At 40.6% G+C, this 25,413-nt stretch overlaps 2 protein-coding genes across 13 annotated transcripts in view; one reads left to right on the top strand and one right to left on the bottom strand.

The window, feature by feature from the left end:
• The window catches only part of LOC103385328 (melanocyte inducing transcription factor), a 26,742-nt gene extending 20,509 nt beyond the window's left edge, over positions 1–6,233 (bottom strand). The window contains exon 1 of one of the 12 annotated variants that reach the window (XM_017036160.2): positions 6,152–6,233. In XM_017036160.2, the coding sequence (XP_016891649.1) occupies positions 6,152–6,174 (23 nt within the window). In that variant the 5' untranslated portion in view covers positions 6,175–6,233. The other 11 variants (XM_017036161.2, XM_017036156.2, XM_025059223.1 and 8 more) reach the window with 11 other exon arrangements.
• A 2,218-nt stretch (positions 6,234–8,451) lies between these two features.
• The window catches only part of LOC103385357 (FERM domain-containing protein 4B), a 24,693-nt gene continuing 7,731 nt past the window's right edge, over positions 8,452–25,413 (top strand). The window contains exons 1-12 of the mRNA XM_008319219.3: positions 8,452–10,022; positions 18,263–18,328; positions 19,264–19,358; positions 19,452–19,544; positions 20,362–20,446; positions 21,138–21,194; positions 21,283–21,305; positions 22,560–22,643; positions 22,881–22,946; positions 23,182–23,239; positions 23,321–23,407; positions 25,267–25,344. Coding sequence (XP_008317441.1) covers positions 18,263–18,328; positions 19,264–19,358; positions 19,452–19,544; positions 20,362–20,446; positions 21,138–21,194; positions 21,283–21,305; positions 22,560–22,643; positions 22,881–22,946; positions 23,182–23,239; positions 23,321–23,407; positions 25,267–25,344 — 792 coding nt within the window. The 5' untranslated portion in view covers positions 8,452–10,022. The remainder of the gene's footprint in view (positions 10,023–18,262; positions 18,329–19,263; positions 19,359–19,451; positions 19,545–20,361; positions 20,447–21,137; positions 21,195–21,282; positions 21,306–22,559; positions 22,644–22,880; positions 22,947–23,181; positions 23,240–23,320; positions 23,408–25,266; positions 25,345–25,413) is intronic.

Raw genomic sequence — 25,413 nt, forward strand, 5'->3', positions numbered from 1 at the left:
TAAATGGTAGCACTAAACATGTGAGGGTAAAGGTAATATTCTAATAGAATTCTAATATATTAATAGTCTATTAGTAATATAACATATCACATGATTACTATTTTAATTTTGTTGTTGTTGTTGTTTTAAACCTAAAACACTATTGCAAGTGTAATGCAACATGGACGCCTTCTTTTCAACACTCAGCTGCCTTAAAGACCTTTAAAAACTGGTCTGTTTTCACATTCAGTTTCCAAACACCACAGGCTGCATTTAAACAGAGCCAAACTTAACTAGTGTCATCACACCTTCAGTTTTGTCTCAAAAACAGAGTCCAACAAGACAGCAGGTGTCAGCACAAAAGGGACGTCCCTCATGATTTAGCTCATCTGAGAAAACTTCTCCTCTCAACACATCTAACACCCACCCCAAACATTCCCAATTAGCACTTTACTCCCTCCGCTTCTGGACTGGGACATTTTTATACCATTAAAATTTAACTGCTTCCTTCCTATGTACCAGTAGATGGAATCCACTGTCTCCTCAACTGTCTGTCCCTTCTGAAAAAAAAAAAAAATCCAGTTCACAGTGATTGTGACTTGAAAAACTAATGTTAGCTGCTCTACAATGACGTATAAAAGGACATTTCAGGTTCTTTCCTCAGGCAGCTTGATTGAGTACATAAGGGTTTAAGTTCCTGCAAATACTATAGTGATGTTCGAACCTCAAACAAAAAGAGAAACTTTTCATACAACTTGAAGCTAATTCTTTCCTCTTCAGGTTGATGGTTACTGTACAAACATCACATATTGACAAAAAGGGAGCCACTGTGATGAGTCATCAGCTAAATGACAGCTTATTTGTGATGGAGTAAAAACTACCACTTTAGACAAAAAGATGTCAACAGATTTGCCGTTTTGTGACGTCTGTGATACTTCACAAGTGGCAAAAAGTGCATAGATTAATACAAGAAAGTAAAAATTACAATTACTTTTAGTCTAAAATACAGTTTTTATCGAAACAACCATGGCTCCATTGCAAGGATGTGGACTCCTGCTCAAATGTTTCCAGTGCAGTTCGTAGAAGTCACCAACAGAGGTCGACAGAGCTTTACCAACACCAGGCAAAAAATAAGAATTAATGAAAGTTTTTTAAATTATTATTACTATTATTATTATTTAAAATTTGTGAGAATATTTCCAGGTGAAGATGCAAAGATGTGACATTTAATAAGTAACCGAAGATCAAGATCAAGCTGCACATTATTAGGAATTGGGATTTCAAAACAAGTTTTCTAACGATATCTGAATGCAGCCATAACACCTGTTGATGTCATTTCTCCCCTCAGCCATTCTTAGATCGTTGATGAAACTCTTCAGTGTCCATGGCATCTGTCTGGACCGTCCAGGGGAAACAAGCTGCTCATTTCACCAGCTCTAATAACCAGTGAACGGTCAATAGCAGTTCAACTTTATATATATATATATACCATGTATTCTTTGTTCAAGGTTTGATGTCTGCTAAATTACTGTATTATATTATATTATATTATATTAGTAGTGTTGATTTCAGTTCAGGTAATTAATTACTTTTACAAACCTTTCTAAGTTTCATAAATTCTCTCCAGCCCAATAGATGGCAGTGATGCACATCAGTTCCACTTCCAATCATTGCGTCAGAGGAGAAGGTTTGGTGAACCTCAACTGAAGACCAGACAACATTGCTTGCATATGTTGCATATATTGTCTATGCATCTGTATTCGTATCTGCTGCTACTGTTAGAAATGTAATTACTTGCGGATAATTAATTACATAGCCTTTAAATAATTGCTAATAATTGCTAATTGCTATTACTTTTCTAATCATGTCCAAACACCATTTATATTATTAATATTTTTTTATATATTATCTTTGACCTTTTTTTATGTTATGCATCGTCTATAAATAACAGTGAATGTTTTTTTGTTTGTTTTAACATCAGACTTAGATAACCCTACAAACTTTTAGCTCGAGTTAAATTTTCCCCTCAGTTTAGGTATTGCTGAAAAAAAGCTGCCCTAACAAGTCTGCGATGTAACACATCGCCTTCTATATTTAAACAGCTGATTTGCACTGCATAGAAGACCAGTTTCACTGCGAGTCTCACATCCATATTAGGCACAAAAAGTCTGGCACGTCGTCTGCAGCAGCTTGAGTGCACTGTCGACAAAACGCAGACGGCAAGACAACAAACTGAGCTGCGAATTCTACAATGTCACATTATATCACAGCTTTTTCACATGTGGAATTAAGAAGGGGCGTGTGCATGTGTGTGTGTCTGGGGTGGGGGGTTATGACGAGAGTAATGAGTCTCACAATTATGAATTATAACTAATTTGCACAGCAGTGTCTCACATAACAGCCATTGTGTGGCTTATTATGATGCTGGGTCATCCTCATGTGATATAATGAGGAAGTGGGACAAATGCTGATTGCGATAACCACACGGGCAGCCTGAGTTTTTTAAAAGAAAAACATAGAACATATGTGTGATGCTTAAAAACACAGTTCCTGGATCTGTTTACAGCAAAAGAACAGCACAGCTCGGTTTGTCTTAGTTTTGGGAAGCACATCTAACAGTGTAATGGCATTTCACTAATGGAGAAATTAGTTTAGAAAATACAGATGTTAGATAAAGGGTAAGACTGTCGGAGATGAAAAAAAAAGGGGATGGCTACAAATCGGCAACGCCAAGTTTAGAGTCCAAGAAAAAAAATAAAAAAAATAAATGGAGGCCTGAGGACAGAGCTCTGTGCGAAGACAGTGGTGTACTGTCCTCTGTATGTCTCACCCTAACAACGAGGCTAAGCACTTTTGCCCTCAAAAAAAAAAAAACAGCCAAAAAAAAAAAAAAAACAACCAAAAAAAAAAAAAAAAAACAACCAAAAAAAAAAAAAAAGCCAAAAAAAAAAAAAAAAACAACCAAAAAAAAAAAAAAAAACCACACAGTCATCCTGCTGTTAGATGTTGTATTGTCCCAGCAGTTGTCAAGACGCAAGCAGTGCGATGACGATCACATGTGATGGAAGTTGTTTTGACTCTCTGGGTGTCAGAAAAACAATACGACCCACAAAGAAGCCAGTTAATAACCCCGTTATGTTCATCACTGTTACAGAACAAGAACTCTACAGTGTTTCAGCTTCTAACGCTCGGGTTTGTAACTTTCATACAAAAACAAAAACACACGCAAAAAATAGCTTTTCTTGAAAGTTATTTTCCAGGACTTGTTATCCGGTCATACACTGTGTTACCGATCCTCATTAAAAACACGATCTTTGTTACAGATTCACCCAACATATTAATTTAGCCAGATTACTTCTATGTTTAGTCTTTTTTAATTTGATTGGGTGGTAGCAACATGTGGGGCGCACACCAATTATGGCTGTTAGCATATCTTCAGATCTTGTGATGATCAAAAAGATGCCTAAAGCAGACGCTTATGGTGCCTGTGTCTGCCAAGAAATATGCAACATATCCCAGGATGCTTTGCCACAGCTGGAGTGTCAACTCTGCAGAGTTCTACACCTCTATGTTTTTCAAATGTTTTTAGAAACTGCCTGTGAAAGTCTGGTCCTGAAAATATCAGGCGTGCAAACTGAGGTGAGTAAATTCCCTTAATTCTTTTAATATAAATGAAAAGCCTAGTTTGGTCACCGGACTTTGAAGCAATTTGTCTCTTTCTCTAACCCAAGTTTGGGTTTTTTAATTTTTATTTAAAACTAATATAAATGAAAAGCCTAGTTTGGTCATCGGACTTTGAAGCAGTTTGTCTCTTTCTCTAACCCAAGTTTGTCACAAGCATTGAGCAGTATTGTATACTCTGTACTGTTGTCACACAAAGTCTGAAGTATATTTTATTTAAAACTTTGCACCTACTGAACAACAGGTTGGAGGTTTGATTCCAGCTACACCAAGGGAGGGCTGCATAAGGTCGGTCATCCGACCCACTGAAAACAAACTAGACACATGTATCCTCAACTACAGGTGGTGCTAAGAGTAAATTTTAAAGACCATAAATTCTCTTTAAGTTTGTCAAAACTCCTTTCACAAGATCATGTAACATGTCAAAACAACAAAATGACCAAAACTTTCACTGAAAACTTTTCAGATCAATTCTCGCCTCAATGATATTAAGACTTCAATCTTCTCTCAGGTGTAGCACAGCTAAGCTATCCCTAAGCTAGATTATTTTTCTTGGGTTTTCAAAAACACCATTGCATTATTTTAGTTCCACTATTTCAAAAAAAAACCAGTCATTCGCAGTTGTTTGGAAATCAAAACCCCAGATCGAGGTCCAAATGCTGGTAAACAGAAGAAACATCAACCAATCATATAGACTTTGTCTTTATACCCGAGCACTATTATCTGCTGTTTCACTGCACAATCTATTCTCTGAACATTTGAAATCGCATACACACCAGTGTCCTGTTCACCCAAACCTTCAAAAGTACAAAATAATTATTTAAAAAAACAAATTCCAGAACCATTGACACAGATACTCCATGACAGAATCTGACTTCACCGCCATTAAACAAACATGACACATACCAGCAAGCAAAACTCCCAAAAAAGAGGTGAAAGGTCAGATCAGACACAGACCTAACTCCACTCAATGTTGATTGTTTTGGAGAGGCCTCAATGTGCTAACGCTGAAAATAGCTTTCTAATAACTCAGTACTGCAGAGAGGTGGCGTCAGTGTCTCGGTCCAGAAAGAAACTAAACAACCTTTAAGACATGAATAACTATCAACTATCATTCCTGAGTGCAGCCAGAGATTAATTTAAAAAAAAAACTGTCCTCGTTTTACCAAACCTGTATCTTTTTCTCAATAAATGCGCAATTATCTTTTTTAATCAATTTACAATGAAATTAAAAGAATTAAACGGCTCGACATGTCCACGAGCCGTCATTTCAGGTGAGGCAGAACAGCATCTCATTAAACCGGGAGCTGTCTGCTCCTCTATGAGCTAATATTTGAAGTTGATGTTGACAAGACAACACCCATGTGTTGCATAACTCTGTACCAGCCAGAAAAAAAACTATCATGAGAAACAAGTTGATTCCCAGTCCAAGTGCTGTGAGACCCGGGGCGGCTCCAGTCACACCCCCCGGGCACATACTCAAGAGAAAAAGGCTGCAGCTTCATCACCACAGCAGAACACCATCGTGGGAAATAAGTGTTCACAGCCAGGCTGGATACTGACCTGTTTTTCAGGGGCTGACTCTTCAGTTCGTAATACGTCTTTGGTTCCTCTTGAAACTCATCTCCCGCCTCAAAGTCGGGAACTATTCCCGACTCGGCCTGCATGCTTTCAGACGTCAACTTCAGGAAACGTCAAAAACCCTTCGGAAAATGTCAGACGTATTCACACACGAACCATAACCAGACGATAGGAGCGCCGCCGTACTTCGCCCAGAACCCTGCCGCCGCTGTCAGCTCTGCCGCCGCGACTGTCCAGGACCCGGAGCTATGTAGTCCTGCTCAGCCGTGGGGAAAGCGGCGCAGAGCGACATGGCAAAGTTTACGACTATAACTACCGTCATGCACCGCGGCTCTCCGTGTCAGAGTGCTTTTCATTGGTTGTGTTATGCGCACGGTAAAACTCCATCCCTACAAACTTTAACTCGCTTTAATATTTAATAGATAACGTTAAACGCTTCGGTGAATTAGTTATTAATAAATAAACGTTTTGGCTCATGTGATTAGTTATTAATAAATAAACGTTTTGGTTCATGTTTTATTTTACCTAAAAATCACAAAAATGAAGCATAAAATCATTTTTGAAAAATTACCTTCTTAGGTTTGTAGTGGTATTAAAAGTATGAACCGTCGTTAGCCTCACTTAGCTTAGCCAACATGCATTATTTACTTTACATAAAACCTCTAACAGACTATTAAATTCCACATCATAACAAAATAAAACAGATTCGAATTTTTTAATTTTTCTTTTATATTATATTTTCAATGTAAGAAGTATCCCGCTCTTGTCATTTTACACTAAAATAGCAGTTAGCAGCACCTGTTAAACAACAATAGCGGCTTCAAAATATAGATAATCTCGTAATCATTTTTATCCGTTTTTAAAAAAAAGTCTATAGGGAAAAAAATCAAACAGGTTAGTCTTATCAAACCTGCACAGTGTGTCGGTCCTCATGTCTGCATCCTCTGCAAATAGGCTCTCTTGACGTTGAACTTTTAAAGCTCACACTCACAGTTTAACCACGTGGGGGCAGTATAGAGCTGACATAAAACTTGATCCAAATGGAAATTCATGTCTAATATTTGCATTCCCTTCCTGCTCAACTGGTTTATGTATGTGTTTTACCACTGCAAATAACATGCAAATGCCCCTCTCCTGGAAAAGGTGATGTGGTTGGCATTTCTTTTTCTTTTTTTCTTTTTATCTATCTATCTATCTATCTATCTATCTATCTATCTATCTATCTATCTATCTATCTATCTATCTATCTATCTATCTATCTATCTGTTAACACTTTAAACAGAGTAAAAAATAATTAACCTACTTTCCATCCTTATTGTGGGGATTAGTAATATTTGTCTTTTGTCTTTGTCATAGTGGCTGCACATGAGAAAGTTTGCTCACTGTCAGAGTAGAAGATAAAGAGCTGCAGGGCCGAGTACACAGTTGAACTCACAATAGTCCAGACAACACACATTGTTCGGAGCGTTGTTGGGTGAATAACGACAATTACTCATCGCCTCCTGCTAAGAATCCCCCCCCCCACACACACACACACACAGACACACACTCACTCACCCACCACCCCTGAAAGTGTGGCATCAAATGCAGTGTCTAAATACAGTAACCTAGTCCTGCAGTACCAGGAAACACCACATGATAAAAACATGAAAAGTCTATACAAAAGGACCACCAGACTCAAACCACTGACCTTCGTCTTGCACAAGGACTAACCACTTATCCAAAGTCACTAGAATGTATTGTGGGTTAAGTGTAAATTTTCAATACAAAAAGCTATAAGAATGGTTTCATGTGGATGTTCAAATTCATATTTTTTTAAATAGAACATATGAAACGTTGCACACTGATGTAATACAGTACTTTTACGGTACTTTTGCAGAGCTTTAGTGTTTAAACCTGAGGATTAACTGATCATTTTAACACATCTCAGCCTTAACAGGAAAAAACAACTTCACACTGACCTCCTGAATAATGTATATTTCTAACAGGATATGTCGCATGTACTCAACGTATTCAAGCATGTACTTGATGTGCGTACTGTAGTTTGCTGTACAGGATACACATTCACACGGTAGATTTAATAACCACAGTTACAACTGTGCAAATAAAAGACAGAATCTAAACTCACGACCAGTCTATTTACTTCGTTTGGCAGTTCTGTGCTCTCTACCTCACCCCAGCACCTCACTGGCGTCATAACATCCTGGTGCACGAACCAGGAACCTGTGTGGCAGTTTGAGGATCGGTGAAGACTTCCAGTGACAGTTTGTTTTAAAAACAAAGTCGACCGTAATCCTGGCCTTTCGTTATGACAGAAATGACACTTTTTATTGCTATAAAATGAAAGAGAGAGAAAAAGGAGCGTTTGTATTTCCTTATTAGTTATATATTTATATATGAATAGTTTTGACTCAACTTGAACTCTGAAGACGTTCCCTCGGCTGAATAGAGCGAGGGGCCGAGGTAATGAGGAAACCCATTCTTTTGTTTACGGGAGCGTTTCCCAGTCAGGAGGAGACTCACTGGACAGATGGTTTTTGGGATCTTAATGAGATATTTATTCATGTCTCTCTTTGAAGGCTGGGAGGGGCTCAGCTGAGAGGTTTCTGCATTTAATTGAAGGCCAGGCAGAATTAAAATGTTAACTCTTTCTCTGCACCAGTTGATGTTGGAATTTCACCAGATGAAAACAGAGTAGAGGCGAGGTCATTAATGTTTCAGGAGCAGTGACACTTCAGCGCCGGGTCGAATGTCACATGTGAAACCCACACTGGTAATCTGGTTTCAGCTGCTCTGTTGTGTCTTAATTTGCACATGTCAGAGATGTTAACTAACGTGTAAAATACACAAACGTAAACATAAACAAATACATTTTTAAAAAAAAGGATAATTTTCTGGGCCCGTTCTTAAACATTGAACGAAGCAGTCGTCATCCTCCTGCTGTTGATTCTGTAACACTTTTGTTACACTTGTTTTACAGGTTCCTTTTTTAGGTCTTTTGAATATGTTTGAATATGTTTCACTGTCACTGTAAACAACTCAAGACAAACATTAAAACTGCAAAAATAAAAAAAAATAAAAAAATAGAAGACAATGATAAGGAAACAGAAATTCTTCCTAATTACGAGCCTTTTTTTTTCTTCATTTTTCTCTTTTTTTTTTTTTTACATTTTTTTCCCATTTTGTTAATCCAGAATAAAAAGGCAACTTGTTCATATTACTATTATTTATTTACTTTTTCAAAATGTCTTCCAACCAAATGAGCATGTAAGGAAAGTAATAGAGGATGTGTCCACAGGGCACAAAACTTTACAGTCACTCTATTAAAAATGAACTGTCAACATTCACTGAAACAAACAACAAGTACAAATAAGTATTTTCCGAAGGAGGAAAACTAAAGGATCGAGGTACAAAAAAAATGTTGAATGTTAAAAAAAACAAGGATATTTTTCCTATAATTTCATTCTCAATTGTCAATATTTGGATGAATAAAAACAGTTAACTTTTATATATTTACCGAGTAAAGAAACTACGTCTACTTTACAAACATATGTGCAGTAATTTAAAATCCTGAGCCTCCAGACAAACACTGTGGCCTGGAATTATAGAAATAGCTGTAAAAGCATCTGGGAGATGAGTAGAGAGTTTCAAGATACTCTATGAAACACTATTGTTGTGCTTCGCTGTGGAGGTGAAACTGGTATTAACCTAAATATAACCAGTCTGCCACTCACCAACTTGACCCCCACTGACCCACTTTTGGGTCATCAGCCGCCATTTGAGAAACATTTGTATAAGAAATGGAGCTCCCCCGCAGGCAGCGCTGTGAACAGGTTTAAGTTTGAGTTGAGGATTAAACAGATACACGACAACGAGAGAGAATTATATTTTAAATGAAAAATAGTCTATTTCTGGAAAATTCACAAAAGAAATTACAATTTAAGGATCATCAGTCCATGACTGGGAGAAGCAGGAGTCGATCCCAGCAGTCGTACAGTTCACCATTCCATAAAAAGGTCAGAACAGGAAACACACTCATTCACACTCACATTCACACCAACATTCACACCAACATTCACACCTATCAACAATTTAGGGAGAACAATAAACTGAATCCTCGAAATCGCTGACCCCTGAGAAAACATGCAAGACACAGACCGTTGAACTGGGGATCGAACAGTGACCTTTTTGCTGTAAGGCAAGCATCGAACACTTACGCCACCGTGCGGCCCCATCATATTTTTTTCTTTTATATATTTGATTATTCTTTAATCTAATTTTTCTTTACAAAAGAGCAGACTTATATCCATCACATCTTAGAGCAGCGTTTATTAAAACATCTCACAATCTGTTCAAACCATCTCTGCGGCTGTGGACAACGAGGCGCATCACGTGGTGCATCGAACGAACAGCAGACCTTAATATTGTAGATATTCGGTGAGTGTGAACCACGCCGGCCGGCAGCTGCTGAGACAGAGAGAGGGGGTAGAGAGACAGAGCGAGGGAGAGAGAGAACCCGAGGGAGGGAGGCAGGGAGGCAGGGAGGGGATGCGGGGCTTGTTCACATAATAGCCGGCGGCTGAAGGCGTGGTGAGTGAGGCTGCATACGAGGCGTACGAGTGTTTGCTCTACTGTAGTACCGGAGGATGAGCATGGACGGCGGCTCCACGGCGACTCTCCACCCGGGAACGAACGGTCGAGAAGAAAGCTGAAGACCCGCCTCACCCTCCCCACCGTCTGCGGCTCGGACACAGGCAGCGTTTTAATAGAAGAGAGTGAAGGTAAGACGCCGCGTGTATGACGTGATCCGGCGGCTTCAGAGCCGCATCACTGAGCTCAGCTGTGATGGGAGAGGGCAGACAAAGTAAAGTCCACAGAGAAGAGAAAGGAAGAGCAGCGGGGATGACAGCTGCCTGCGTTCCTGCTGCATCAGTCCAACACACTGTGCTGTGTGGGCTGCGTGTGTGCCGTGTGGGTCGCATCCGAGGAGCCAGTGTGGCCAGGTGGAATCCACCCATGTGCAGTACAGTAATATTGTACTACTGCACATTCATTGTTCTCCCCGCACTGTGGCAACTGGCCCTGGTGGGCACGGCTCCCCACTCTGTGGGCCGCGGGCCACACCGGTGCCTGGCTTTAGGCGGTTTAGGAGCAGGACTTAACTGGAGGGCGTGAATCATTCAGTAATAATTTGATGAAGGAAGAGTGACTTGGTGAATATGGCAAAGAATGCTGGGTGAATCATCAGAGTGTGCACCCTCAGCACCGTGAGTCATGTCCGCTCATGGTTTTTGGTTCAGTCCTGGACTTCATTCTGGGGTTTTGTGCACGAGTGGCAGCGGTTTGTGCGGATTTAACTGTGTTCAAAGTTAATGAGTCGGGTTCGTGTAGTCAGGGTGATCAGGGACGCACACTGGCTGTTAATGTAGGCCACAGCATCCTCCGTGCTACCTCCACGTTACCTTGTGCCTTTTTTTATTTTGCACCCTTTTAAATTTATCACACAGGCAGAGTCTGGGTTTGACTTTCTGGAAAAGAAAAAAAAGAGATGAGCACTGCCAAGGTTTGACACTGACCTGCTGATGTTATCACATGAGTTAAAGGACGAGACACACACACACACACACACACATCTTGGTGTATTTAAAGCTCAACACTTTAAAAACAGGAAGTGTTTTTGCAGCGGTTGTGTCTGCAACATCCACGTGCCCGCAGGAAAACGTTGTTTTGTTGTTTTCCCGTGTCATTTGTCACAGCAGTCAACTTTTGCAGCAACTTCTAAAAAAAAAAAACTCTTTCAAATATTAGGCTATCAAATCACTGGTGTGAGTTCAAATAGATTTGTTTTGTTTGTCGTTGCTGCTGCTGCGAAGTGTTTTTCAGCGCACAGTTGGCAACGGAAAAATCTAGCAATAAAAGAGTTTTTTTTTTTTTTACCGTGCTGAAGACACAGAGAGAATAATCTATTTTCAAACTGCCAAGTAATCTTGTATTCACACTCTGAGAGAATGAATCTGATATCGACCAAAGGGGTTGAAAGCCTGGAGCAAGGCAGCGTCCCGTCAGAGAAGGTTGGCAGGTTCACGTACGTGTCTGGAAGCTGTTCCTCAAAGATATCAGAGCAAATGTGTATTCTTTTTTTTTTTTCTTTTGTTAAAAAAAACAGAAACATTTTCTGCCTCCACCTGATGTGATTTGGTCCAGTTCCATTAACATACACGCTTCAGTGCCTCAGCATCTCTGAGCTCTGCAGAAAGTCACCGCAGTTTGTTTTTCATATCATAATAAAAGTCTGCAGTCTATTGAATCATGGAGGAACGTCAGCTGTGAATAATTTTTTTTTAAATGTTTTTTTTCCCTAGCTCACTCAGCTTAATCAGTGTAAAATTCCAGGGTGTGACGGAGACGGAGTCAAACATTTGGCCTCGTCCATCTGATACATTTATATAAAGACTGTGATATGTCAAGCATTGCTGGTCAAATTACAGGAAACCCAGTACACACAGTAATGATTCCTAATTATTTCTTTGACCCCGTGACCTTACTGTACTGTAGCACATTTACAGAAACACACCAAAGATAAATCCTTCTCTTTTTTTAGAAAAGGAGCAGAGAGATGGAGCGTTCGTGTGAACTAAGATAAAAGACATGCAAAAGTGCATAAAAATCATAAAAATTATCATTTTCGACGCCATCTATTGGGGAAATGCGGATATTGCAGGGAAAAGGCAGAAGTATAATGATAATGTAAATAAATTATATGATTTGGAAAAGTTTGGTGGGCCGGATTAAAAAGCCAAACGGGCCGCATCTGGCCCTCGGGCCTTAGTTTGCCCATGTCTGGTATAAACGGATAACAACATGGTAAATATTCAGCTCACGCCGCATCTGGCCCTCGGGCCTATAACCAAATATACTGGTTGATGCGCGGACAGATTGGTAATGACTGATAATAGTTTGAAATAGTACTGGTCAAACCTGCCGTTACAGTTCAAATAAAAAAAAATCGTAGTCTTTGAAATGATCTTGTGCAGCTATGCTATGAGGCTAATGGTACCTGGGACCAGCTGTATTTACTAATACCCCATGCATTGTGCAAAAAAGAAAAAGCCATGAATCAGTTTTGTAGAGAAACCGTGTCTGGTACTTTGAGCCTCATGAACATCTGCGATCGTGTGGCCTGTCTGCAGTCCAGATGTTTCTGCTTTTAAAAATGTCTGACACATCATGGGACGGAGAATCAGATGGAAAGGAATATAAACGGGTACACAGTTCAGAAATGTATTATCAAAAATTCTTTGAGACAAAAGCTGTCGTCAGTGACATTTGATAATCTTAGAATCGCCCCTAATCTCTAAAGGACCAATAGAAATGTTTGAAGTCGTAGTCAGGCGTCTTTAGCGTCTTTGCTGTCTTCAATGATATTATTTACTTCATGTCAACGTTCACTAATGGAATGGACCTCAGGACGTCTTTCTCAGATTTTTTTTTTTTTTTTGAAAAACTCATTTGTAATCAGTCAAGGTCAGTTTTTACAGCAGCAGCTTAAAATCAGCCAGGATGGAACGTTAGACATTAGCTTATTAGAGAAACGCAGAGAAGAAGCCGTTCTGACCACTGCTGTCAGCGTGACGTCAGCCACTGATGAACTACTGTACCGTGGTTTATGGTCGCCGTTGTAGGTCAGCCAAAAAATATATATCACATTGTTTTGCCTCCTCTGTAGGGATGTTGTAGTCAGAGTGGGAACAGGCCCCGACTCCCTGTGATGACATCATGTCATGAAATACCTTTGTTACGCCGTGTCGTATCAAATGTCGTTTACACTAGATAAGCTAAATAAATGTTTCTCCCGGCTTCTAATTTTTTTCCGTCTATCTCCAGCTTCATCGTGTTCACACGTTTCTCCGGATATCACAAAGAGAGCAGAATGTTTGTCTTTGAGAGATGATAGAAGACAGATATCTGTCCGCGGCTGACCATATGAGTCATCGTGAGGCGTCAGATGAGAAGATTATATCCCTCAGTCCACTGCCTCAGCCGCTGTGTAGCTTTAGTCATATAGGTTTTAATGTAAGACCTGTTATTTTTGGACACTCAGTTGATGTCTAAGATTTCCGACCAAAGAATGATCGTCTTCAGATGACTAGATACTTTAGTCGGGTTTGCTGTAAAACAAAAAGAGGTGAAACCGACAAATACTGAGGAATTTATAGATTAGTTATTTATAGGGATGTCTGATAATCGGCCGATATTATCAGCCCGATCTTAGCGTAATTATGTAAAATCTGTAAGAATCAAAATTGGTTTTTCCTCCGATAATGAAAATCCGATAACACAATGCCTGGGTTTCGCCAAATGATGTGTGGCCTAAAAAAACAACAAAGCCACCACTGACCCACTATATCGGTATGGGTTGATATTGGAATTGGACATCGGTGTTTGGACAAGTTAATCTATTTTAATAATTAGGGGATTGTATGCAGGGCGGTGCCTTAGTGAGCAGGCGGCACTTAATTTCCTTAACAACGAAGCCACCACTGACCCGCTATATCGGTATGGGTTGATATTGGAATTGGACATCGGTGTTTGGACAAGATCGGCATATCAGATATTGGCAAAAAGTTAATATCAGACAACTCTAGTTATTCATGTTAAAGTAACATACACATAAAAACAGACACGTATCCATACAACAATATTTGTCCTCCGGCCTTTACTCATCATTGGAGAGGGAAGGATTTTTGGTGCTTTTTCAACACATCACATGCCAGTCAGGCGGGATTTGAACCCACAATCCTCACAATGCTAACCCGATCCTCTTACCACCACCTGCGACTACTACACTGAACTTTATTTATGACTCCTGTAATTCCTACTAAACCTGACAACACAACTAGTAAAATTACGCTGCTGACCTCTCCTGCAGTAACTCCGGCCCCCTGGGACGGCCCGCCTCCCTATGCTGGGAACCACTGCTTTCTACTATGACATACACAGAGCCGTTATTCAGGCAGTGTTCATTTGACAGAGGTCTTTGTCCATGATGGTGTTTGCTCGATGACTTCATGCTGTACTCTGGCTCTGAGGTGACCAGATTCATGCAGGAAATGATCGATCCTGCTGGCATCACTGGCATGGATACTACTCCCTGAACGGCTCTGCACAGAGTAAATTTATACTCGGAGTAGGAGTAGGAGAAGAAGTAACCCTGCTCCTCTGTGGCTGCACGGTAAATTGTGGGTGAATCCCGTCCCACGGCTTTGTCTAAACCCTTTATTTAACCCAGTGTGCAGGGCCGTACTACGATCGCCGCTCGTTACAAAGGCAGTCGTATCCAAAAGTACATGTTAGCACGCAGAGCAGACACTGACGTGTGCGGTACCACCTTTCATCTATAATGCATGGTACCGGGAAACTGAGATAAGACGGGCCGCAGTCTGGACATGACATTTAACCAGCGTGACGTTTTAACCACTGTCAGACGGTGCGTTCAGGAGACGCAGGAATTCTCCCGTGGATTTATCGAACGCTAATGCATCGCTTTCACTTAATTGACTTTCGCAGATTAGAAACTGTCTGCTAACCATTAGGTTGGATCTGAGCAGCAGGGGTTTTATAATAGAAACCATCAGGCTTCTTACATGTGTTCTTCATGCAGGGACAGTGAACGCAACACCAACACTGTTTGTTTATCATTTTACAAAATACAAAAAGAAAAAACCCACGAGACAAGTTTGACGTATAGGAGGAACGTTTTATCCTTTCTGCCTAGGTCTTTTTTTTAAAAATATATAAAGGCAGGCAATGTGTTCTTAAATGAGGGCAGCAAACTCCCAGGACTGTTTTGTCTTTAAATGAGTACAAAAGTCGTACCTCTGAATAGACCATTAAATTTAGGTAAATTAACCTTTCGCTCTATTAGGTTTTGTCGAAAATACAAGATGTTGAAACTTCAGACTGATCTTATCAGAGAAAACATAAATATGAGATTATCTCTCTAATGTTTTTTTTTTTTTGTTTTTTAAGGCTTTTTTTGCACTGTCTCCTTAACTGAGCTGAGGAAAGCTGTGTTAGCTTGGCCAAGTATTACAGTACTATTAATACTACCTACCGCAGTACTGTTTATCTGCTGAAATAAGCAACGTGCGGCATGGAGTTTGAAGGATGAGCGCTGTGATTCCATAATGACTGAGTGCACAGCAGCAGCTTTAAACCACTGGTCTGAGGCCCTTCGGTGTCTGTAATTTCTGATGTGTGTGTGAAACACCAGGGTTAGTCAGGGCCACGGAGCTGCTCCTCCAGATATAAATAGCAGGTCTTGGAGTGTGCGCATCCCTCAGGTTAATAATGGTCTGTGTTCATGAAAACACACACACACACACAAACAGAGCTCTGCCACTTCTTTGATCTACGCTGCGTGATCACATGATGCCACGGCTGAAATGCATTTTCATCAAACAACAGCTAATAACAGTTTAGGTGTGTGACTGAATTAACTATTAGCTTCTTCACATGGAGGAATAATGGCCATCCATGCGCCATCTAGTGGACTGTTGTGTATAAACGCCCAAACGCAAGGAACACCAGAAGAACATTGTGGGTGTTTCTACCAGGAGCAAAAAAAAAAAAAACAATTCCTCCCCTCTCTCCCTCTCCCTCACTCTCCTCCCCTGATGTCTCATGACCACATACACACACACCCACATATATTTATACCCAAACACATATACATGCAAAAAACCATTGTAGGCTTTATTATTATTAAAGCAAAAATAAGAAATCTCAAAAATATAATCTATGATCTATCCATTCATTTTCATGTAGTTCAGCTTAGCTTAGCTTAGCTGTTCACTTGAACATGCCTATTTTTCCTCATATCATGAAATGCTCTGGTGCCCTCTAGGGGAGGAGCACCTCACGCTTTGTTTTTTTTAAATTTTATTTACACTTGCAAAGAAAATTTGGCACATTTGATGCCTGCCGCCATCTAGTGACATCAACTGAAATTACAGTTGATTTGTTGTAACGTGAAACAAAGGAATTACCTTCAGTCTTTACTGTTCCTCGGACTAGTGTTTGGGGGGGGTGGGTGGATGGGATTAGAAAGCTCAGTGGACTGCGTCTGGTCCGCGGGCCTTAGTTTAGTTAATTTCTGCCATCGACCGTAAGGCCCTGTAATAACTACATTTTCTGAAGATTATTTTTGAACCTTTGACATAATCTATGCAGTCAACTCATCCACAATATTGGTTTCAACGTCAACAATTATGTATTCCAAAGAAACATATTGAACCCACCCTCACCCTCACCCTCACCCTCACCCTCACCCACAGATGTATGATGCAACTGTAACTAATTAAAGCCTCAAATCAATGAGGTAATGATTGTCGGGGACCACTCTCCAATTCAATTTCATTAAATGTAGCCTTTTCATTTAAATCATGTCAGTCCAAAGGAACACATTATTCAGTGGCTCTAACAGCCAAGTGTTAGTAAAGACAACACAGATGGTGACATTTGAGGGAGTGACCCGGGAGTGGCCATGTTTATTTATTATCTTGGGACCAGAACAGGGAGGAAAAAGGGAGGAGAGCTGTGTAGGTGTGGAGTCGAATGGAGTCTCTTTCTTATCTGCTCTTATAATGAAACAATGCCAGTCAATTAGAACAGGTCGAGGGATCGGCGTCAGTCATTTAGACCAAGTACCACAGTAGGAGGAGAGTTTGGATTAAATGACATTAAAAACCTGGATTAATAATCTGGTTTCTGTTTCTTATCAATCGGCTGTAAAAACTAACCTTCAATAAGTCGATCGATGCACATTTCACATCAGCTGGCTGCAGAGCAGGGTCCTGGAATAGGCTACCTAGGACGCCATCTGCTGGAGGGGTTGATGCTGCAAAAAATAATAGACAGAAATTAAAAAATAAAATAAAGAAATACAAAAAATACAAAAAAGGAAAAAATATTTGCTGCATTTTTTTGTACTTGTATGTATAAACATTAGGCACGTAATTCTTCTTAGACAGACTTCTCGTTACTGCCACCGTCAGGTAAAAGTTAATAGACAGAAATTTAAAAAAAAAAAAGAAATACAAAAAAGGAAAAAAAATTTGCTGCATGCTATAACAGCTGGAAAAATATTGTTTTTTAATCACAGCCGGGTTTTTTGGTCCATTTATAAAATGTAAAAATATAAATGTTTGTCATTACACACAGCAAAGCCCTGTCGTCCCAGGTGTTCGTTGCTGCCCAGTCATAGTCTGGACGGGAGTGATATTTTTTTTCCTTATCAGCAGACAGCATCAGCTAATCAGAACGTCCACACCTGCCTCCTCCCTGATTGGTTCACGACCAGGAGTCAGACACTGTGATCAGTCATATTCTGTGGTTCAGGGCAGTTTTATTTTTCAATGTTAAGACTGTGCAACCTCAGCCTGTCAACACTATTGACTGTTCCTTTAATCAAGAGACGCTGCTTTTAGTGTCTGCTCGTGGGCTGGACCAGACCTCTCATTGAAGGACACTGTGGTTAAACGGTTCTCCAGAAGCAAACAAACAACATTTCCCTGGATACTGAGTTCAATCGGAATCTAAAATCAGTTTGTGGTTTAACTCCTGGAAATTACAGCGTGCTGCGTACAACCAGGAAAAAAGTCTGGAAATATTCGACTGGTGTAGAGAGATTGAGAAAGAGATTTGACTTTGCATTTATGAAAAAGGATTTGTTATGAAAATTGATTTTTTTTATAAAAGATGAGCAGGTTTTAAAATCTTATTTTAATCTTCCATATCAAATATGGTGTATTATGTCCAGTAACTAATCTTGTGATCTGCAAAAAAAACAACCCACAAATGAAGTGCTAATTAATGCGAATAATGAAAAACATTACATTAAAGCAATACAGGTAGAAAGAAAAAATAATTAAAATAAAAAAAAAGTAAAAACTGTCTCTGGAGACGATGAACAGCTTGTGTCTCAAAGCTCTAACTTCTCCCTCTCTTCCCCCTTGTGCAGATGACTGAGGGCAGACTTTGTCAGGTGCAGCTGCTGGATGACAGGAAGCTGGAGCTGCTGGTTCAGGTATGAGTCAAAGTCAACGCTGTGGTCGGAAGATGTTGGAGATCAATGCCAGGCTGAGGGAAGAATGTTGGGTTTTTTTTTTTTTAGATGAGCCATTAGGGGTGAATATGTTACAACATATATTTATGGGAGTGGTTCTCAAATTAGGGGGCGGGCCTGCCTTGAGGGCAGCTATTGAAAGCAGTGGGGGGCACAGCAAGGCACAAGACATAACATCTTCAAATGTGCTGCCTGGTAGCACTAGTCCCATTGACAAAGAGGGCGCTGCAGAAAAGCTTTGGGAACATCGGGTTTATGCAGGAAATATAATGAAAATAGAAATTAACAACATAATTTGGAAATGTTTGGTGGGCCGGATTAAAAAGCCAAATGGGCAGCATCCAGCCCCTGGGCCATAGTTTGCCCATGCCTGTTCTACCCCCTGTACTGTTATTGTGCTATTTATTAAAATATTTATCATGATTTTATATAAATATTGTTACTGGGTTCCCGGAGGAAACATATTTCCCTAATGGCGCCCCCCTGTGGCAGCTTCGGTCTGTTGCAAAGACTTACACTGTAAATTTTCACATTATTATTTTTTTACTATTTAGTAGTAGTAGTCATAGTCATTTAAGTATGAGTAACAGAAGTAGTAGTACTTCTAGTAATTACTATATGACACAGTATTCATTTCTGGTATGAATATGTCAGGATCAGCAGTGAGATGTGATTCTACTATTTTTACTGTAAGTGTGAAAATGTTCAGTGGCTCCACTGCAGAACCCTGACCTGCAAACAGACCCTGTTCTTCTTCTTTCTTTTCCTGGACGACCTCTGTCTGACCTTTCTTAGAATGTAAAGCATCCATGTGACATACACCGTGGATGGCATGAAAATATTTGTGGTCATTATGAGTTGAAAATTTAAAAAAAAAAAAATCTGTCTTGTTCCAGCCCAAGCTGCTGTCCTACGAGCTCCTCGACTTGGTTTCTTCGCACTTCAACCTCAAGGAGAAGGAATTCTTTGGACTGGCCTTTTTTGACGACAAGTACGGAAGTTTTTCTGTCTCCGTGGTCTAAATATTTACAGACGTCTGGCTGTGAACACCTGGCTCTTTAACACCGTTGACCTCTGTTTGCAGTGGTCAGTGCAAGTGGCTGCAGATGGACCGAAGAGTTCTGGAACATGACTTTTCAAAGAAGTCCGTGCCCATCGCCCTCAGCTTCCTGGTCAGGTAATAATCCGTTTTCCAATATTATTTTATCTGGGGCGTCGTTGGTGGCGTGATCACCTCCACTGGGGCAGTTCCTGCTTTAGCAGCGCTATATTTAGCATCGGTATAATTTTTGCTGCATTTTCTTCTTTTCACTTTTTAAAAACAACCTCACCATATGTCTTCCAACAGGGATATACCCTACCCCCTAGGGGATAAGGGCAAGTACTGCACAGCTGCGGTAAAATTAATGATAACTGCAACGGAGTACTGCACAGCTGCGGTAAAATTAATAACTGCAACGATGTCTATTTAAATACGACGGAAATTTTTTCACCTAGATTTTAGAAATTTAACACGAAATTAATGCAATGAATGATATGAACAAGGTAGGGGGCAGTGTTGTCTCCACCATAGTTGCTGTACTTTGCTCATGTTTAATAAATAAAAACATTGTGATGACCATTTATTTGTATTTGTTTAAAACATATCATGAAGTGCCGACTTTGGCCCACAGGCCATATGTTTGACACCGCTGTTTTAACGCATTCATTCGTGGCTCTGAAGGACAGTTGATGAACATGTCATCATTTCTCGGATGCAAGTAGCTTATGGTTAAGTACCGTCTCGGCAGGCATCAGGGCGTCAGGGCAGTCTACGTCTGACAAGATGATTGACACCTGTCAAATGTACTGATGGGGCTGTAGACTGACAGACGTGCACAGTAATAACTCTCTCTTTTTCTCTCCACACAGGCTCAGCCAGGCAGTTTTGATGATATGTTAAAATATTTTCAGCCAATAAAAAGTGTGCTTATGTTGCCTTTTATGCCGTGCAGGTTTTATGTGGAAAACATAATGCAGCTGAAGGACATCATAACGGTGGAGTTGTTCTTCCTGAATGCGAAGTTTGCCGTCTACAATGTAAGTGATTTATTTTTTTTCCTCAGTCAGTTCCTTTCTGTATTTTTATGTGTGTGTGTGTGTGTGTAAGTGCGCAGTTGTGAGTGTGTGTTTTGCCCACAGCTCCCTGATGATTCACTATCTCTGCTCAGCACAGATTAGTTGCAGGGCTCGGTCTTTTCATTCTGCTGGCTGGAATGTAATGCAGTCTGTCTAAGAACGCATGGAAAAACAACCGGTCATTTTGAGAGGTTGCTTTAGGGCAAGGGTCTCAAACTACTGGCCTGCAGGCCAGAAATGGCCCAGAAACGCTCAAAAATTTAGCCTACAACTAGGTGTCAGTAATGATCTAATTTCACTCTTACGATTTATTTTCAATTATTTTGTTTGTTATCCATTAGTATTTAGTATCCGTTTGTATATCCTGCAGTATTGACAGAAAAAAAAACAAAGAAAACATTATTTAATCTAAAATATCAGTGTTATATCCTGCAGTATTGACAGAAAAAAACCCAAAGAAAACTTTTTTTCTTGTATTGAACATCGATACCAAATGTCGCCCCCTGGTGACATGACAGTGGGAGCAGTGTGCCTCAGCTCATCTGCTGTAGGCTATGACTGAGAAGATTCTTTGTTTGGACAGAGACAGCTCCCTCCACATGCACAAGAGCTTCTGCACAGTGTTTATTTTTATACCCTGTCTGTCCACTAGGGGATTATCGAAGTGGAGAGTGAAAACGTCTTCAAATTGGCTGCTAATGCTCTGCAGGTCAGTGTTTTTATTTTTTTAAATAGCATCCATGACTGTTTGTGTCTAAATAAAAGTGTAATTGAATCAAATGTGCTTCTACCACCAGGAGGCTAAAGGAGACTACACGAGGTAAGAGCCCATTCTGAGGCCACTAAGAAGTATTTAACATCTGCAGGACAAGTTAATAGCAAGCTTTTAGCAGAGACGTTCGATAATTCACCCGTTTCATTGCACACAACAAAAATCAATAGCCGCGTTGTTGTGGCGCTCACCACAGAACACAGAACACGGGGAAGCTCGCACCGACCGACTAATGAATGTCACGCTGCTGATAGAGGGAGTCAAACACCAGAGGGCAGCTGCTGCAGACACACACATGCCTTTTGATATGACAAACTAGCAGTGTTCTGATGAAATACTGCACGTCTTTGTGTAGATCACCACCTGCTTTTACAGTGGAGGAATCTTTAATCAACGGGACATAAACGTCTGGCCCACATGGGCTACATGTCCACCCCACTCATCAGCCGAACCTCTTCTGCATCTGATTTAAAATAATATATAAAGAAATGGTAACAAAACGCAGTAGCACATAATTAGCACTGCTCATATATGTAATCAAGTTAGGGGGCGACATTGAGGCTAGGTTAGTCCATCAGCCGAACGTCAAACTCATTTTGGTTCAGGGGCTACATACAATCTAACTGTCAAGCGGGCCGGACCAGTAAAATCATAACATAATCGCCTATAAATAAATATACGTGTTTTTTATGCAAATCAGTAGAAAAAATAAATTTAAATATTTGATGAAACATAGTTTTATTAAAACATTTTCTGAACATGAAGTGTTTGTGTCTTTTTAAATTTTCTAAATTCATCAAGTGGGCCAGATTAAAACCTCAAGCGGGCCGGTTTTGGCCCGCGGGCCGCATGTGTGGCACCCCTAATATACATATAACGTCAAAGTCATGTTGCAGTAACAAACGGAACTACTGACCTCCGACAGACGTCCTTGTCTATTGACCATTTTCTTCTGAGCCCAGTTTGTTGTCTGGCAGCTGCTTTTATCCCGCTGCTCAACCGTTGCCATGGTTACGCTGTTCTCAGGTCTTCTTCCTGTGGGCAGAGCATACAGTGGTTTATTATCATTTAAAAGGTAAAGGCACAGAAACAGGGCTGTAAAACAGATGAATAAAGAATCCAGCTGTGGGCAGTTCTTTGGTTTTTCCACCAGAGTGCGGTAGTAAGCATTTCATTTAGACATCAAATAACCAACAATAACCATATGTTGATTATAAGCAATCATTTTTTGTGAGTGAGTAATTTCAGCTGTTCATCTTTTTTTTTAAGTGATGAAAATACTCGTCTTTTTTTTTTTTTAAGTGATGAAAATACTCGCGCGGAATTAAAGAAACTTCCGGCTCTTCCCACCAAAGTACTGAAGGAACACCCGTCACTTGCATACTGGTACGTACACAGGAAACTCACATGTTCCACTCAGCCTCGTCAGTCGTACTGCAGTAGCACACGTAGACTAAAAGACCTGATGTACACAAAATATTTGTATGAGCATTGACCTTTGACCTAGATAACGACTTAACGCTAAACATGTATTTGCATATGCCCTTTGGGGGCAAACGTGGTCATGCATATTCATAGTAAAGTGTAAAAGGTGAACTTTTTTTGTTTTTTTTTTAATTGCAGTGAGGATCGAGTTATCGAATATTACAAACAGCTGAAAGGTGTTTCCCGAGGACAAGCCCTTGTTCAGTGAGTAATGGAACAGAGCGGAGTTCATTACTCTTCCTTTCACCCCCATTAACACCACCCTCTCACAGGCTTCTCCTTCCTTATCTCCTGATAAAAATCAATGGCAGCCACAGTCCAGTGAATCCCACTGATCCACAGGACAGACGTCAGCCTGCACTGACGCAGAGTTGAAACAACTGTAGATAAAATTTAAACAAAACAGCTGCTGGTTTTTCAACCAGTGTTTCTGTTCCAGGTATTTAACGTTAGTGGAATCTCTGCCCACGTACGGCGTGCACTATTATGAAGTGAAGGTAAGTCGACTGCTGTGAGCAGCTCTCACACCTGGTTCTGAACCAGCGATTTAACTGCGAATGTGCTGGTTTTTCTCGCAGGATAAACAGGGCATCCCCTGGTGGCTTGGAATCAGCTACAAGGGCATCGGTCAGTTTGACCTGCAGGACAAGTTCAAACCTCGAAAGGTAAATACTTCCTGCTGCGGGGAGTTTTTCTAACACCAGGACATACAAACAAACAGAAGTGCCTAAAATTTAAAATATTCTAACTCCAAATTATTTCTCTTGTGGCACTTCTTATTAACGAATAATAATAATAATAAAAAGATTTGCTAGAAAAATATCACCATAAATATTAAACAGATGTTATTGATATACAAACTGAGGAAGATTCACACTTACATTCCAGTGTGAATCTTGGTCTTGATTTAGGTCAAAGTTGACATTTACTCAGGTTGAAGAAAAAAACAAAAAACAAACTGGACTGAGAACTGGTCCTCAACAGGACAGAACCAACAATGGAGAGACAGGTTTATATGCCCAGGGCACCAGGTGAAACTAGGGAGGCTAATCAATCACACAGGTGAGCGTGATGACAATAATTACCCCGAGAAAGAGAGGCAGAAAGACCTGAGGCTAAAGTATGCTGGTGCCAGCGACTCATGCAGAAAAAACATCTGTCCACTAGGGGGAGGGGGCATGACAGAAAATAATTGAGAAACACTGCATTAAAGCATGCTTTCAAGTACCCCCAGGGGTACACGTACCCTACTTTAGGAACCAGTGCATTAAGTATCAAGTATATACCTGTATAAAGGTTGTTCTGCAGCTGAGGCCGATGAGCTCATCCCTCGAAAACAGAAACTTCTCTAGACAACTCTCTCTGTGTGTGTGCCGAGCTTGGCATCACTGAATTCACCATGAACCCGCTGGTCTAGTTCCACGAGTGTTGTTGCAGCTTGTTGTCAGCTTGACGGTGTGAAACACCCAAGCGAGCAATGTGACTCGAACCCACACACACACGTGGTTAAACGGGTGAAAGTTCAAACATAATCTGTAAACACTCTCTTCACTGGCAAGTGTCCGAGTGCGAAACCCTGCCTGTGGTTTTGGTTGTTGCAATTCAATTTTTGTTGTGCTCCACAATTATGCAAGAGGCAAAAATTGTACAGAGCGACGATGATGCGTTGTAATGAGGACAAGGGAGGGAGTCGACCAATGACGTCAAAGGAAAAGGGGTTGGATTTGGGCGGTATCGTGCGTGTTTTGTAAAATACCTGAGGAGACAAGTTCGTAGCTGACAGTAGACGGACGCCAGCATCAGTGTGAACGTCAGAAAACCAACGTTCCAGTGAGGATTTTTACAAACCCGGCACACCTGTGGGACTAGTGGTTCTCCTCGGCACTGCAGGTAGACTCAGCTTTGTTGCTGTGTGTAATGAGTTAAAACCAGGTGAAGGTTCGGCTAGGGTCAAACGTTCAGGACGTTCTGTTTCTCCGGCTCAGCCTCTGATTTAGCTCTTGTCCAGACACAGCGGTGAGTCACTCGCCTGAACAGACTGTTCATATCTGGCTGCTGTCAGTGAGCACCTGGGTGATGTGGTGTAATGACGGTGACGAGCCTTAGAAAGTGTTCCACACTCTGTTTGTAATGTGTAGTACTGTGGGGTGCAGCCCAGACTGATGACTGTTCTGTAATCACAGTGGTTAGAGCTCCACAGTCAACACAGCTGGACTAAGTGTTTTATTTGAAAACGGCCAATTTGGAATTGAACATAACTTGAGATAATTGTATAGAGTAGACTAGAATCAAGTCAAATTGAATAAATGTGGAGATTAGAGTAGTATGAAATGGTTATTTTAAAAAGAAATTAAATTAAATTTGTCAAAAAAAACCCCAAAAAACCCTGATTCATGAAGCTGACACCAGTTTGTCAGACTCACTGATCTGAGATCCTTTATCTTTGTATGTATCACGACCCCATCACCGTCTGTGTGGTTCAGACTAATCACATGATGTCACTGCTTCGTTTTCTCACCTGCAGCTCTACCAGTGGAAGCAGCTGGAAAACCTGTACTTCAGAGAGAAAAAATTTGCTGTGGAGGTTAACGATCCACACAGGTGAGTGTCAGAGGAGCCCACGTGAACGGATACGTGGATGATACTGCCATGTTTCTGCATAGTCACAGGA

The sequence above is a fragment of the Cynoglossus semilaevis genome, chromosome 10, assembly GCF_000523025.1.
Source record: "Cynoglossus semilaevis isolate Cse_v1.0 chromosome 10, Cse_v1.0, whole genome shotgun sequence".
NCBI classification, from domain to species: domain Eukaryota; kingdom Metazoa; phylum Chordata; class Actinopteri; order Pleuronectiformes; family Cynoglossidae; genus Cynoglossus; species Cynoglossus semilaevis.